Below are 14,081 nucleotides of genomic sequence, written 5' to 3'. Positions count from 1 at the left end.
TCACAGCCCCGTCACCATTTATATATCTGGCATAGTGTGACGTTACTTGGTAATAATTGGTATCCTCTTGTCACTTGGTAAATAATTTTAACAATTACAACTAGTTATTGGGTAACACTAATTAATTTACGCTGTTAAACTACATAAAATTGTTATTGTGTTTCTGAATAAATAGCAGGTAATTAGGCTTTAAAATAAAGTGTTACCCATTTAGCAGCTTTCAGCTTCATTAGTCAGATGTTTTATTAGAATCCATTTTGATCATGTTTCACTACCCATAAGGCATTTCTGTTGGCTTCTTGTGTTTGGCTTTAATGACTGTCTTTCATTCAGAATATACACCATTTGTCAATGTTTTGTTGATGTTTCTGTCTTGTCTGTGTCTATAAACATAATGGGTGACTTTTGCAGAGTTCTTACGTCTGAAATAACATGAAATATGGAACACAACTTTGTTTATTTTTCATCCCCATTTCATCATGAATAAATAAACATTTTATTTTTTCATAATGGACTTCATTTCTGAGAATCGTCTCTTCATATCAACAGACCGTTATACAGAATGTGTGATAAATCACAACTAGCAAGGGAAGTGCATCACATCTCAAATCATGTCTTTAAGACCGTAGGACTGTTTTCACAGACATAGTGAAGGAGAATGATATTTCTAACTTTATTCTGGACTATGGAAAGTACTGTCATGTCAGTCTCATGTCAGTCCTTGCATCTAGCTGTCTGAATTTTGGCAGTGGTTATGTTTCCCATCCCTGAGTTTTCTCAACAAACGGACAGACTGTCCTGATACTCTGAGGTTTAGTTTAATAAAGATTTTCTTTGGGGGGGAATCTTCCTTTTTCAACTTCTTTCTGCCTCATCCTCAGTCTAGTCTCAACAAACAGCCTGAAGTTCCTATAGCTGCCGACTAGTCGGAGAACGGTAGTCCCAAGTTTGCTTTCCATGGCAACGTCCCGATTCTTCACCCTTTTCCAGAATTGTGCACTTGAACACTCCCTGTCATTGATTTAAAAGCATGAGTGTAGTATAAGTAGGCATTGGCTGGAGGGAGTTTCCACCATTGTAAAGTCCATGTGAGAAAGGGGACAGTTGTTTGTACACTTCGGGAGCAGGGTGGAAAATTGGGACCTGGCCCCTATCTGACATAACCCCATAACTAAGATTTCTTCCATTTGGCAAACTCATCCCCGCCCTCCGCGGCCTTGATGTCACCCACGGCGATCAGCAGCTGCGCCAGGTAGTACGTCGTCATGACGATGTGCCTGCCGTGCTCCAGGTGCTCCGTCACTTTGAAGGTCTGCAGCGCCAGCGTCAGGTCAGAGGTCATGAAGATCAAACTGCCCAGCATGATCAGCGGTCGGCGGGTGCGAACCGCCAGCGTAGCCATCAGGACGATCAGAGCCACGTACACCCCGACGCCGGGAGTCAGGGCGGCCGCATCCGGCGTCTTCTGCAGGAAAGGGAAGAGGAAAGCGTAGAGGCCTCCCCCCAGCAGCCACAGGAGCAGGCAGAAGAAGTAGGACAGTGAGGAGGAGGAGCTGGGGGAGGAGTAACGAGTGGAGAGGAAGGTGAGGGAGTAGAGCAGGTGGGCCAAGGCGAAGGAGGCCATTCCTGAGGAGAGGATTAGAGAGACAACAACATTACTTTATTGCCTGTATTCCACCTGAAATAGAGATTTGTCTATGTGCTTTATCCTCCCCAACAAGACAAGCAGAGCGGTTGGAGCAGACAGTCAGCTGCAGTGCAACACCCCAAGAGCAGCAGTTGTGGGTTGAGTGTCTTGCTCAAGTGCACAACAGCAGTTGATGGCACCATTTATTTACATGTTATTTTACCAGGTAAATTGACTGAGAACACGTTCTCATTTGCAGCAACGACCTGGGGAATAGTTACAGGGGATGAATGAGCCAATTGTAAACTGGGGATTATTAGGTTACCGTGATGGTTTGAGGGCCAGATTGGGAATTTAACCAGGACACCAGGGTTAACACCCCTACTCTTACGATAAGTGCCTTGGGATCTTTAATGACCTCAGAGAGTCAGGACACCCGTTTAACGTCCCATCCAAAAGACAGCACCCGACACAGGGCAGTGTCCCCAATCACTGCCCTGGGGCCTTGGGATGTTTTTTTAGACCAGAGGGAAGAGTGCCTCCTACTGGCCCTACAACACCACTTCCAGCAGCATCTGGTCTCCCATCCAGGGACTGACCAGGACCAACCCTGCTTAGCTTCAGAAGCAAGCCAGCAGTGGTATGCAGGGTGGTATGCTGCTGGCATACCTTACCATATTAGCCATACATGGAAGTATGTCAGAGTACTCCAGTGACATCACCCTCCAGTCAGACATGGGATTCAAACTGCCAACCCTCCAGTCAGACATGGGATTCAAACTGCCAACCCTCCAGTCAGACATGGGATTCAAACTGCCAACCCTCCAGTCAGACATGGGATTCAAACTGCCAACCCTCCAGTCAGACATGGGATTCAAACTGCCAACCCTCCAGTCAGACATGGGATTCAAACTGCCAACACTCCAGTCAGACATGGGATTCAAACTGCCAACCCTCCAGTCAGACATGGGATTCAAACTGCCAACCCTCCAGTCAGACATGGGATTCAAACTGCCAACCCTCCAGTCAGACATGGGATTCAAACTGCCAACCCTCCAGTCAGACATGGGATTCAAACTGCCAACACTCCAGTCAGACATGGGATTCAAACTGCCAGCCCTCCAGTCAGACATGGGATTCAAACTGCCAACCCTCCAGTCAGACATGGGATTCAAGCTGCCAACCCTCCAGTCAGACATGGGATGCAAGCTGCCAACCCTCCAGTCAGACATGGGATTCAAACTGCCAACCCTCCAGTGGCATCTAGTCAGATATGGGATTCAAACTGCCAACCCTCCAGTGACATCCAGTCAGATATGGGATTCAAACTGCCAACCCTCCAGTGGCATCTAGTCAGACATGGGATTCAAACTGCCAACCCTCCAGTCAGACATGGGATTCAAACTGCCAACCCTCCAGTCAGACATGCGATTCAAGCTGCCAACCCTCCAGTCAGACATGGGATTCAAACTGCCAACCCTCCAGTCAGACGTGGGATTCAAACTGCCAACCCTCCAGTCAGACATGGGATTCAAACTGCCAACCCTCCAGTGACATCCAGTCAGACATGGGATTCAAACTGCCAACCCTCCAGTGACATCCAGTCAGACATGGGATTCAAACTGCCAACCCTCCAGTGACATCCAGTCAGATATGGGATTCAAACTGCCAACCCTCCAGTGACATCCAGTCAGACATGGGATTCAAACTGCCAACCCTCCAGTGACATCCAGTCAGACATGGGATTCAAACTGCCAACCCTCCAGTGAAATCCAGTCAGATATGGGATTCAAACTGCCAACCCTCCAGTGACATCCAGTCAGATATGGGATTCAAACTGCCAACCCTCCAGTGACATCCAGTCAGACATGGGATTCAAACTGCCAACCCTCCAGTGACATCCAGTCAGATATGGGATTCAAACTGCCAACCCTCCAGTGACATCCAGTCAGACATGGGATTCAAACTGCCAACCCTCCAGTGACATCCAGTCAGACATGGGATTCAAACTGCCAACCCTCCAGTGACATCCAGTCAGACATGGGATTCAAACTGCCAACCCTCCAGTGACATCCAGTCAGACATGGGATTCAAACTGCCAACCCTCCAGTCAGACATGGGATTCAAACTGCCAACCCTCCAGTGACATCCAGTCAGACATGGGATTCAAACTGCCAACCCTCCAGTCAGACATGGGATTCAAACTGCCAACCCTCCAGTCAGACATGGGATTCAAACTGCCAACCCTCCAGTGACATCCAGTCAGACATGGGATTCAAACTGCCAACCCTCCAGTGACATCCAGTCAGACATGGGATTCAAACTGCCAACCCTCCAGTGAAATCCAGTCAGATATGGGATTCAAACTGCCAACCCTCCAGTGACATCCAGTCAGACATGGGATTCAAACTGCCAACCCTCCAGTGACATCCAGTCAGACATGGGATTCAAACTGCCAACCCTCCAGTGACATCCAGTCAGACATGGGATTCAAACTGCCAACCCTCCAGTTTCTGGCCTGCCCTCTCTAACCTCTAGGCTATCTGCCATGTCTGCAGTGTCTGCAGGACTTTATCAGTAGCAGTAGATAAAGCTCTCATTACCATGGAGAAACATCTCGGGCCATATAAGGCAACAGTCTCCGCCTGCCGAGAAGATCAGGCCCCCCGCCACGCCGAGGAGACTCCTCCCCCCTTTGTAGCTCAGCACCAGGAGAGCCAATGAGATGACAGGGGCGGCCTTAATAGCCGCAGCTAGGATGGAGGGGGAGGAGTCAGGGATCCACAGATAGAAGTAGACAGCGATGGCCAGGAAGAACGGCGAGAGAGAGAGTAGCAGAACACAGTACTGAGAGAGAGAGAGAGAGAGAGAGAGAGAGAGAGAGAGAGAGAGAGAGAGAGAGAGAGAGAGAGAGAGAGAGAGAGAGAGAGAGAGAGAGAGAGAGAGAGAGAGAGAGAGAGAGAGAGAGAGAGAGAGAGAGAGAGAGAGAGAGGAAGGAAGGAGGAGAGGAGAGGAGAGGAGAGGAGAGGAGAGGAGAGGAGAGGAGAGGAGAGGAGAGGAGAGGAGAGGAGAGGAGAGGAGAGGAGAGGAGAGCAGGAAGGGAGGTAGTTAATATGAGAGATTTAAAATAATTCCATTATTATACATTAACACAAAAAAGTGTGTGTATGCGTGTGTGTATGCGTGCGTGCGTGTGTGTGTGATTAGAGGTAAGGATCATACCGTGTTCCTGCGCTGTCTTCGGTCATAGGCGGCTGTTTCAAGGATGTCCATCTCTCTCAGAACCAAGAGCTGTGTGTATCTGGGCTGTACGGGTTTCCTTCAGTCCGGCCTCCTTCCAGAGGATTTCATGTGTTTCTCTTCTCCTCTGGACTTCTCTGTCTCTTCTCTCTCCACTGGTTCAGTCTGTCTGAGTGTGTCCCTGTCTCTTGGTGCCGGTCGACATTGAACTTTGGAGCAATCACAGTGACACGTTATCTGTCAGATTGCTCAGTTATAATCAATGCCCAATGTCTCCTCCTCTCAGTTTTACTTTTCAACTCTGCCAGTAGTGACCCTTGGCCCATCCAACTAGACCAGATAAGTGACATCATCAACTTGAGGGTGAAGTTGAACTGGGCCAGAGCCATGTATTAAGACATGACTCTGAACCGGGCTGTGTTCAGTAGGACACATAGCTCTGAACCGGGCTGTGTTCAGTAGGACACATGACTCTGAACCGGGCTGTGTTCAGTAGAACACATGACTCTGAACCGGTGACTCTGAACCGGGCTGTGTTCAGTAGGACACATGACTCTGAACCGGGCTGTGTTCAGTAGGACACATGACTCTGAATCAGGCTGTGTTCAGTAGGACACATAGCTCTGAATCAGGCTGTGTTCAGTAGGACACATGACTCTGAATCGGGCTGTGTTCAGTAGGACACATGACTCTGAATCGGGCTGTGTTCAGTAGGACACATGACTCTGAATCGGGCTGTGTTCAGTAGGACACATGACTCTGAACCGGGCTGTGTTCAGTAGGACACATGTAGGACTCTGAACCGGGCTGTGTTCAGTAGGACACATGGCTCTGAATCGGGCTGTGTTCAGTAGGACACATGGCTCTGAACCGGGCTGTGTTCAGTAGGACACATGACTCTGAACCGGGCTGTGTTCAGTAGGACACATGACTCTGAACCGGGCTGTGTTCAGTAGGACACATATCTCTGAACCGGGCTGTGTTCAGTAGGACACATGACTCTGAACCGGTGACTCTGAACCGGGCTGTGTTCAGTAGGACACATGACTCTGAACCGGACTGTGTTCAGTAGGACACATGACTCTGAATCGGGCTGTGTTCAGTAGGACACATGACTCTGAATCGGGCTGTGTTCAGTAGGACACATGACTCTGAATCGGGCTGTGTTCAGTAGGACACATGACTCTGAACCGGGCTGTGTTCAGTAGGACACATGGTTCTGAATCGGGCTGTGTTCAGTAGGACACATGACTCTGAACCGGGCTGTGTTCAGTAGGACACATGGCTCTGAACCGGGCTGTGTTCAGTAGGACACATAGCTCTGAACCGGGCTGTGTTCAGTAGGACACATGACTCTGAACCGGGCTGTGTTCAGTAGGACACATGACTCTGAACCGGGCTGTGTTCAGTAGGACACATATCTCTGAACCGGGCTGTGTTCAGTAGGACACATGACTCTGAACCGGTGACTCTGAACCGGGCTGTGTTCAGTAGGACACATGACTCTGAACCGGACTGTGTTCAGTAGGACACATGGCTCTGAACCGGGCTGTGTTCAGTAGGACACATGACTCTGAACCGGACTGTGTTCAGTAGGACACATGGCTCTGAACCGGACTGTGTTCAGTAGGACACATGACTCTGAACCGGACTGTGTTCAGTAGGACACATGGCTCTGAACCGGGCTGTGTTCAGTAGGACACATGACTCTGAACCGGTGACTCTGAACCGGGCTGTGTTCAGTAGGACACATGGCTCTGAACCGGGCTGTGTTCAGTAGGACACATGGCTCTGAACCGGGCTGTGTTCAGTAGGACACATGGCTCTGAACCGGGCTGTGTTCAGTAGGACACATGACTCTGAACCGGGCTGTGTTCAGTAGGACACATGACTCTGAACCGGTGACTCTGAACCGGGCTGTGTTCAGTAGGACACAAGGCTGTGGAACGTTCAGATATTTAGAAAATATATTACATTTACATTTAAGTCATTTAGCAGACGCTCTTATCCAGAGCGACTTACAAATATATATTATGTAGAACAAATATGCTGGGAGCCAGTCTGTCTCGGCTCTACTGCCAATTCCTAATGGAATTTAGTAGTCAAAAGTGCAAACAGATCTGGGACCAGGCTACAAATATGTCCCTCTGACATGCAGAATAAGGACTTGTGTCAGTAGCCAATGTCAGATAGCATGGCTATTACCTTGGGGACAGTCCTACAACAATCCCTGTACAATATACAATCTCTATCAGCATCTCATCAAAACCATTCTCAAACCTGCCTCAAGGTTGTAAATAAAGACAAGTATTAGTTGGTATGTGATACATTTTGAGGAATAGAGCGACTCACTCTATTTAAAGTGTGTCTATCCACCACTGTATGCAACAGTCACCAGCAGTACTTAGTTTGTCCACACAGTGGCAGTAGATACATTCAGTCATACCAACACTAAGGGTTCTAACCCTAGTTCTATGAACTATAGTGAACCCAGAACCCTACCACCAAGAGGGTCAACTGGCCTGTCGGGTCAGGTGATCTAAGGGCAGAATAGGTCATTAACTAGCAGGATGCCGGTATGACGTCACACACAGACAATGTTGTAATGGTATTCATTTGATGCTTCTACCACTGTGTTGCCACTGGAGGCAGCATGTGACTTAGGCTACTGTGTACATTGTACTGTGTACATTACATTGTCCCACATTCAGTTGTAATCACTTCCATGTGTGGCGCAGCTCATAGGCTTTGCTGTGTCCATTACAAGACCAACATAAATTGTGTTGATCAAAATATAGATAAAATCCATCAAATATATTATCAGTCAGATAACGGCAGAATAGTTATCATTCGGTTTGTCCATAATCTATGACTTGTTCAGGTAGTTTCCTTTCACTGCCAGCTCTTCCTTTCATGGCTGCTAAACTTTGTGAAAATGTGTGGGTTCAAAAACAAAACCCACAACAATTTCACTGATACAGGGACTAATAATTAACATATTCTCTCAGAGTCGGACTTTGACCCCTAACTTTCCCACAATCCTCTGAGAAGGGGTGTCAGTTGGAATGTAGATTGCGAAGGAGAAGGTTTGGAGAGAAAGAGAGCAGGGAGAGGAATTCACCGGTGAGTAGCAGTAAACGTTGTTAAAAGGAGAGTTTTGATGACCACCAGAGTAGATAGGGTCTAGGTGCTAAGAGAAGGCCTTGAAAAGATGAAGAGCTGAGAGAGAGAGAGAGAGAGAGAGAGAGAGAGAGAGAGAGAGAGAGAGAGAGAGAGAGAGAGAGAGAGAGAGAGAGAGAGAGAGAGAGAGAGAGAGAGAGAGAGAGAATAGAAACAATGATAAAGCTGTAAATAATACAATAGCTGATGGCCCAATGAGAGAAGGAAGGGCTGTATGTGAGTGAGGCTCTGACCTGGAAAGGAAGTGAGGATGTTCAGATGTCCAGCCTCTTAACAACCTGGCAAGCAATCATTGGCCGGGTCAGAGGGGTCATGGATAGTTTGAAGAGCCAGTCTCTCTGGCACCATGGGGAGGTGGGTGGGGTGAGGTGTGAGGTCATGGGGAGTCTCTCTGGCACCATGGGTGGGGGTGGGGTGAGGTGAGGTCATGAGAGAGCCAGTCTCTCTGGCACCATGGGGAGGTGGGTGGGGTGAGGTGTGAGGTGTCTCTCTGGCACCATGATCATGAGAGATCATGAGAGAAGAGCCAGTCTCTCTGGCACCATGGGTAGGTGGGTGGTGTGAGGTCATGGGGAGGTGGGTGGAGTGAGGTGTGAGGTCATGAGAGAAGGAGAGCTCCACTGGCAGTGGGAATTATCAACTCATATACTTGTCTTCTTTCTCACCAGGAACCATGACTGACATGTTGCCAGTGATGAGAATTGGAGTTGTGGGATATGGACATTTAGGTCAGTGCCGTATTCCCCTCTCTTCCTCCTCTCTTCCTCCCTCCTCTCTTCCTCCTCTCTTCCTCCCTCCTCTCTTCCTCCTCTCTTCCTCCCTCCTCTCTTCCTCCTCTCTTCCTCCTCCCTCCTCACCACATCTCATATGTTCTCACTGTGGAATGGATTCATTTATTAAACGTGGTTTTACAGGGCAGATGCACATTCATCAACATTACTATTAAAGTGCCAGTTTTATCCAGCTGGCTAATTTTCAGCTGCAGTTCCTGGTTTGATTGCTGTGGTCAGTCTGTGTCAGTAGGTCCCATCTTCGTAAATCATACCACTTTACAACAGGGTCATTCATTTACAGGCTCTCGAGGGCCTAAGTACTGCTGGGTTTCTTCTCTGTCTGATTGTTAATTGATCAACTAATGTACTGATTGGGCGGAGAGTTCACCAGGTTCATGTTCTGTTTGACCTTTTATCTACAGATGTAGGATCTTAATTTGAGCCAGTTTGCTACAGCAGGGAAATAATCCTGCAGCAACAGGAAATGTGCATTATTATGTGGATTATTAAAAAAGGACATTTTTGTGGGGGTGATACATTTTTTTGTTAGGGAAAATCAAGTCTGAAATTTCAGAGTGGAAATTACAAACTTCAGAAGACTTTTTAAAACTGAAATACACTACAAGTTGTTCTGCAACAGGGTGATCAAATTTAGATCCTACATCTGTACCTATTGGTATTCATAATGTTGATTGTATATTTATGATAGGCCTTTTGTTGTATTCATGGTTTTCAGTTTGTATTGCCTACTACTGTATGTAGTACTCGATACTACATCATAATGGCCAGAACGGAGCAAACGGAATGGCATCGAACACATGGAAACCATGTTTATATGCTTGTTACCAATCCACTAATATCGCTCCAGTCATTACCACAAGACTGTTCTCCCCGATTAAGGTGCCACCAACCTCCTGTGATTACACAGGTAGCCCAATTCTGATATTCCTTTCACCAATTGGTCTTTTGACCAATCAGATCAGCCCTTTGCCAGTAAGTGGACAACATATCAGAATTGTTCTGCCTGGGTAAACGCTGCCCATTCAAGGTGAACGTGTTAAACTTCCAGGGCAGTACCTTGTGGACCGGCTCCAGAGAGAAGGGGCCCAGGTGGGCCTGACACTGGTCTTTGTGTGGAACAGAAACACTGACAAACTCAGGGAATCAGTGGCTGAGGAGCTCATTCTACACAACCTCCCAGACTTTACAGACAGGTAGAGAGCCACGTCACACACACACACTGTAATGTGTGTTATGTCATGTGCACAAGTAATGTGTGTGTGTGTGTGTTCTAGGGGTGCTGATGTGATTGTGGAGGTGTGTCATCCCAAAATTGTAAAAGACTTTGGAGTCCAGTTCCTCTCGAAGGCCCATTTTCTGGTAAGATCTCTCTCTCTCTGTTTCTATTTTCTAGTAAGATCCCTCTCTCTCTCTCTCTCTCTCTCTCTCTCTGTTTCCATTTTCTCATAAGATCTCTCTCTCTGTTTCTAAAAACATCTAAATGAACACCTTAGAGCATTATCTCTTATTGAACATTCTTTAGCTAGCATGGATAACCTGGCAAAACAGCTGGCATAACATGCCTATATAAATAAATACTAACAGTATATGCTAATGACAACAGGATAAAAGGAGGATTTCCCTCACACACCAATCTGAAACACAAGTTACAGTACGGAGGTAGTCCTTGAAAAGATTCTGGTCTAATTTCTTTCTTTTAAAGTCATTTGTTACGCTGTGAACCAGAAATGAGGTAACTACTACACCCTCCCTCCCTCTCCCTCTCTCTGTCTGTCTGCCTCTGTTTTAGGTGGGCTCTCCTTCAGCCCTCTCAGACACACAGCTGAACCAGGAACTGCGCCAGGCTGCAGAGCATCATGGGAGGACCCTATATGTCCCCAGTGGTGCATTGTGGGGAGGCCAGGATATCCTGAGACTCAATGATAGTGGATCTTTAAAGGTGCCGGGAAAGAGGGAGGAAGAAAGAGAACTCAACAAGTACAATATGTTCATTTATAAGGGATAGCATAGTTAATAGTTAAGTTGGTTACGTTATGTAGATAGTTAAGTTAATATATAAGAGTTAATATAAGATAATGTGTAGACCTCATTAATATGAGATTCAATTCAGATTGTTATTAAAGGTCATTGTTCTCTATTTCTAATCTTCTGAAATGTCAGAGTAGAGCATGCAGAATGGTTATACTGGACAGAATGCTGTTACATAGAGCATGCAGAATGGTTATACTGGACAGAATGTTGTTACATAGACTTTATTTTCTGCATTTTCCCAAAACACCTACAAAAACGCCATTAATTTCACCATAGACTTTGTCCAACGAACCATGGTGGAGTTAGTTCCTACAAAAATACATACTATTGCTCTCTATTCCCTTTAAATCTTAGAGTTTCTGTTGTATTACTGATGTACAAAACACAAGTTTTCTAAATCCCTCCTCCGCCTCTGTTTCACTTTCTTTACTAATCTCACGCCCCTCCTCTTGTTGTTTGCTTGAAGGCACTGTTCATCCGGATGTCCAAGCACCCGTCATGTTTCCGTCTGACAGGAGACGTGCTGTCTGATTGGACAGAGGATGAGGGGAGGCGGGTCTTATTCAGTGGCTCCGTGGCAGAGCTCTGTCCCGTCGCCCCTAACAACGTCAACACCATGGCGGCAGCGGCCATCGCAGCGGGGACCCTGGGTTTCGCTGGCGTCCAGGGGAGATTGTGTCGGATACGGCGTAAGCAAAGCTTCTTAAATAACCCAAGAGAGTTCAGAGTGCGCACTGTAACACTAGGGACAGAACAAGCAAGGAGGTGGGCTTGTTCTGTCCCTAGTGTTACAAAATACGTTTCAATTAAGGAACCCCTGCTCTCTGAAGCACAGCTGTGCAAGAACTTAATTCACCCCCAAACTTCTACACAGCATATTTTCTTTAGAAAGGTTGGCACTGAGTCAAGTGTACAAAACTTAGAGGAAACTAGGGCTAATTAGTATTGCTAACAAGGGCAAAGGCATTGGCCCGCTATGTCATAGTCACACAACAGCTTCTCTCCATCTCCTAGACTAAGTGATTACCATGTGGTGGAGGTTACTGGGGACAATGACTTCTCTCCCTCTCCTAGACTAAGTGATTACCATGTGGTGGAGGTTACTGGGGACAATGACTTCTCTCCTAGACTAAGTGATTACCATGTGGTGGAGTTTACTGGTGCCAATGGCTTCTCTCCCTCTCCTAGACTAAGTGATTACCATGTGGTGGAGGTTACTGGTGCCAATGGCTTCTCTCCCTCTCCTAGACTAAGTGATTACCATGTGGTGGAGGTTACTGGTGCCAATGGCTTCTCTCCCTCTCCTAGACTAAGTGATTACCATGTGGTGGAGGTTACTGGTGCCAATGACTTCTCTCCCTCTCCTAGACTAAGTGATTACCATGTGGTGGAGGTGGAGGTTACTGGTGCCAATGACTTCTCTCCATCTCCTAGACTAAGTGAATACCATGTGGTGGAGGTGGAGGTTACTGGTGCCAATGGCTTCTCTCCCTCCTAGACTAAGTGATTACCATGTGGTGGAGGTTACTGGTGCCAATGGCTTCTCTCCCTCTCCTAGACTAAGTGATTACCATGTGGTGGAGGTTACTGGTGCCAATGGCTTCTCTCCCTCTCCTAGACTAAGTGATTACCATGTGGTGGAGGTTACTGGTGCCAATGACTTCTCTCCCTCTCCTAGACTAAGTGATTACCATGTGGTGGAGGTGGAGGTTACTGGTGCCAATGACTTCTCTCCATCTCCTAGACTAAGTGATTACCATGTGGTGGAGGTTACTGGGGCCAATGACTTCTCTCCATCTCCTAGACTAAGTGAATACCATGTGGTGGAGGTGGAGGTTACTGGTGCCAATGGCTTCTCTCCATCTCCTAGACTAAGTGATTACCATGTGGTGGAGGTTACTGGGGCCAATGACTTCTCTCCATCTCCTAGACTAAGTGATTACCATGTGGTGGAGGTTACTGGTGCCAATGGCTTCTCTCCCTGTCCTAGACTAAGTGAATGCCATGTGGTGGAGGTTACTGGGGCCAATGACTTCTCTCCATCTCCTAGACTAAGTGAATGCCATGTGGTGGAGGTTACTGGTGCCAATGGCTTCTCTCCATCTCCTAGACTAAGTGATTACCATGTGGTGGAGGTTACTGGTGCCAATGGCTTCTCTCCATCTCCTAGACTAAGTGATTACCATGTGGTGGAGGTGGAGGTTACTGGTGCCAATGGCTTCACAGTGCATACAGTGCGGAGGAACCCAGCCAAACATGGAGCTGTAACTGGGAGTGCCACCTACAACTCCTTCTGGAGCAGCTTACTGGGTGGGTTCTGCTGTAGAAGGGTGTGTGTGTCTCTCGCATGAATCAGTGTGAGAACATGAAGGGTTGTGTTGTCTAACGGTCCATCCTCTCCTTTTCTTCTCTCAGTGTGTAAGGGACATGGAGGCCGGGTTTACTTGTGCTGAAGAGGGAGGGATTTCAGAAGACAATTCCCTCTACCAACCAAACACTCACAACACTATGGTACTGAAACACACACTACACAACACTATGGTACTGAAACACACACTACACAACATTGCGGTACTGAAACACACACTACACAACATTACGGTACTGAAACAGACCACATTATGGTTACTGAACAGTCTGCAGTGGCTGTGTCTGTAGTTACTGATCATGTGTGAGCAAAGTTCATCCTACACAACATCCTACTACTGTATCCCAGCAGCACTTCCCTCCTTTTCTCTACAAATGAAAAACATGCCTTTGTGAAGTAACAAGTTAAATGAGCAACTCTCTCAGGGTGATGGCAGACACCACATTCATTAGCTATCGTCTAGCAACAAGCCACATCTTTTACAGCTCTTATGCAGTTACATCCACTACTGAGCTGCAATACATGTTAACAGTACTGTATGATGATCTTTATGTAGTGCCTTGGTGTTGACACCACACACACACCATTGTGACCTTAAAACTAGAAGGTTCCATCTGCAAGAATAAGGTTCTGAAGCCTAATTGGTTTGAATTAATTAATTTTATCTTGTATTCTTTTGAACTTAACATGAATTGAGTTATATAGTACTCTATGTAGAGAACATTGTACAGAACAAGGAATAACCAAATGTCAATAACAAAACATGCAGATAGAACCTTACCGTTTCAAGCTCTCAGTATTTCCTGTTGTAGTAAAACCCCAACAAAAGAGAAGAGTCCTG

At 46.9% G+C, this 14,081-nt stretch overlaps 2 protein-coding genes across 2 annotated transcripts; one reads left to right on the top strand and one right to left on the bottom strand.

Annotated features, from left to right (window-relative positions):
• Window positions 1–438: 438 nt before the first annotated feature.
• Window positions 439–5,102, bottom strand: tmem86b (transmembrane protein 86B). The gene is made up of 3 exons (XM_046335869.1): window positions 4,850–5,102; window positions 4,231–4,474; window positions 439–1,626 (listed from the first exon to the last, which is right to left on the bottom strand). The coding sequence occupies exons 1-3, from the start codon at window positions 4,898–4,900 to the stop codon at window positions 1,172–1,174; spliced, it is 750 nt and encodes a 249-aa protein (XP_046191825.1). The 5' UTR covers window positions 4,901–5,102; the 3' UTR covers window positions 439–1,171.
• Window positions 5,103–7,916: 2,814 nt separating this feature from the next.
• LOC124020626 (putative L-aspartate dehydrogenase) lies at window positions 7,917–14,075 on the top strand. Its single transcript, XM_046335863.1, is given in 9 exon segments — window positions 7,917–7,990; window positions 8,716–8,775; window positions 9,890–10,034; window positions 10,116–10,200; window positions 10,631–10,780; window positions 11,339–11,534; window positions 11,537–11,561; window positions 13,043–13,182; window positions 13,288–14,075. Coding segments are annotated over 8 exon segments (834 nt in total). The 5' UTR covers window positions 7,917–7,990; window positions 8,716–8,720; the 3' UTR covers window positions 13,326–14,075.
• The last annotated feature ends 6 nt before the right edge of the window (window positions 14,076–14,081 follow it).

The sequence above is a fragment of the Oncorhynchus gorbuscha genome, unplaced genomic scaffold (assembly GCF_021184085.1).
Source record: "Oncorhynchus gorbuscha isolate QuinsamMale2020 ecotype Even-year unplaced genomic scaffold, OgorEven_v1.0 Un_scaffold_867, whole genome shotgun sequence".
Classification (NCBI taxonomy): domain Eukaryota; kingdom Metazoa; phylum Chordata; class Actinopteri; order Salmoniformes; family Salmonidae; genus Oncorhynchus; species Oncorhynchus gorbuscha.
Note: the sequence above shows the minus strand (reverse complement) of the source record. Positions and strands in the feature narration are given on the sequence as shown.

Excerpts from the sequence above, each read along its gene's own strand:
- tmem86b (XM_046335869.1), bottom strand. The coding sequence starts at position 4,900 with ATGGACATCCTTGAAACAGCCGCCTATGACCGAAGACAGCGCAGGAAC. Across the intron at positions 4,475-4,849 it reads GAAGACAGCGCAGGAACACG|TACTGTGTTCTGCTACTCTC; the intron begins GTATGATCCTTA and ends TCTCTCTCTCAG. Across the intron at positions 1,627-4,230 it reads GCCCGAGATGTTTCTCCATG|GAATGGCCTCCTTCGCCTTG; the intron begins GTAATGAGAGCT and ends TCCTCTCCTCAG.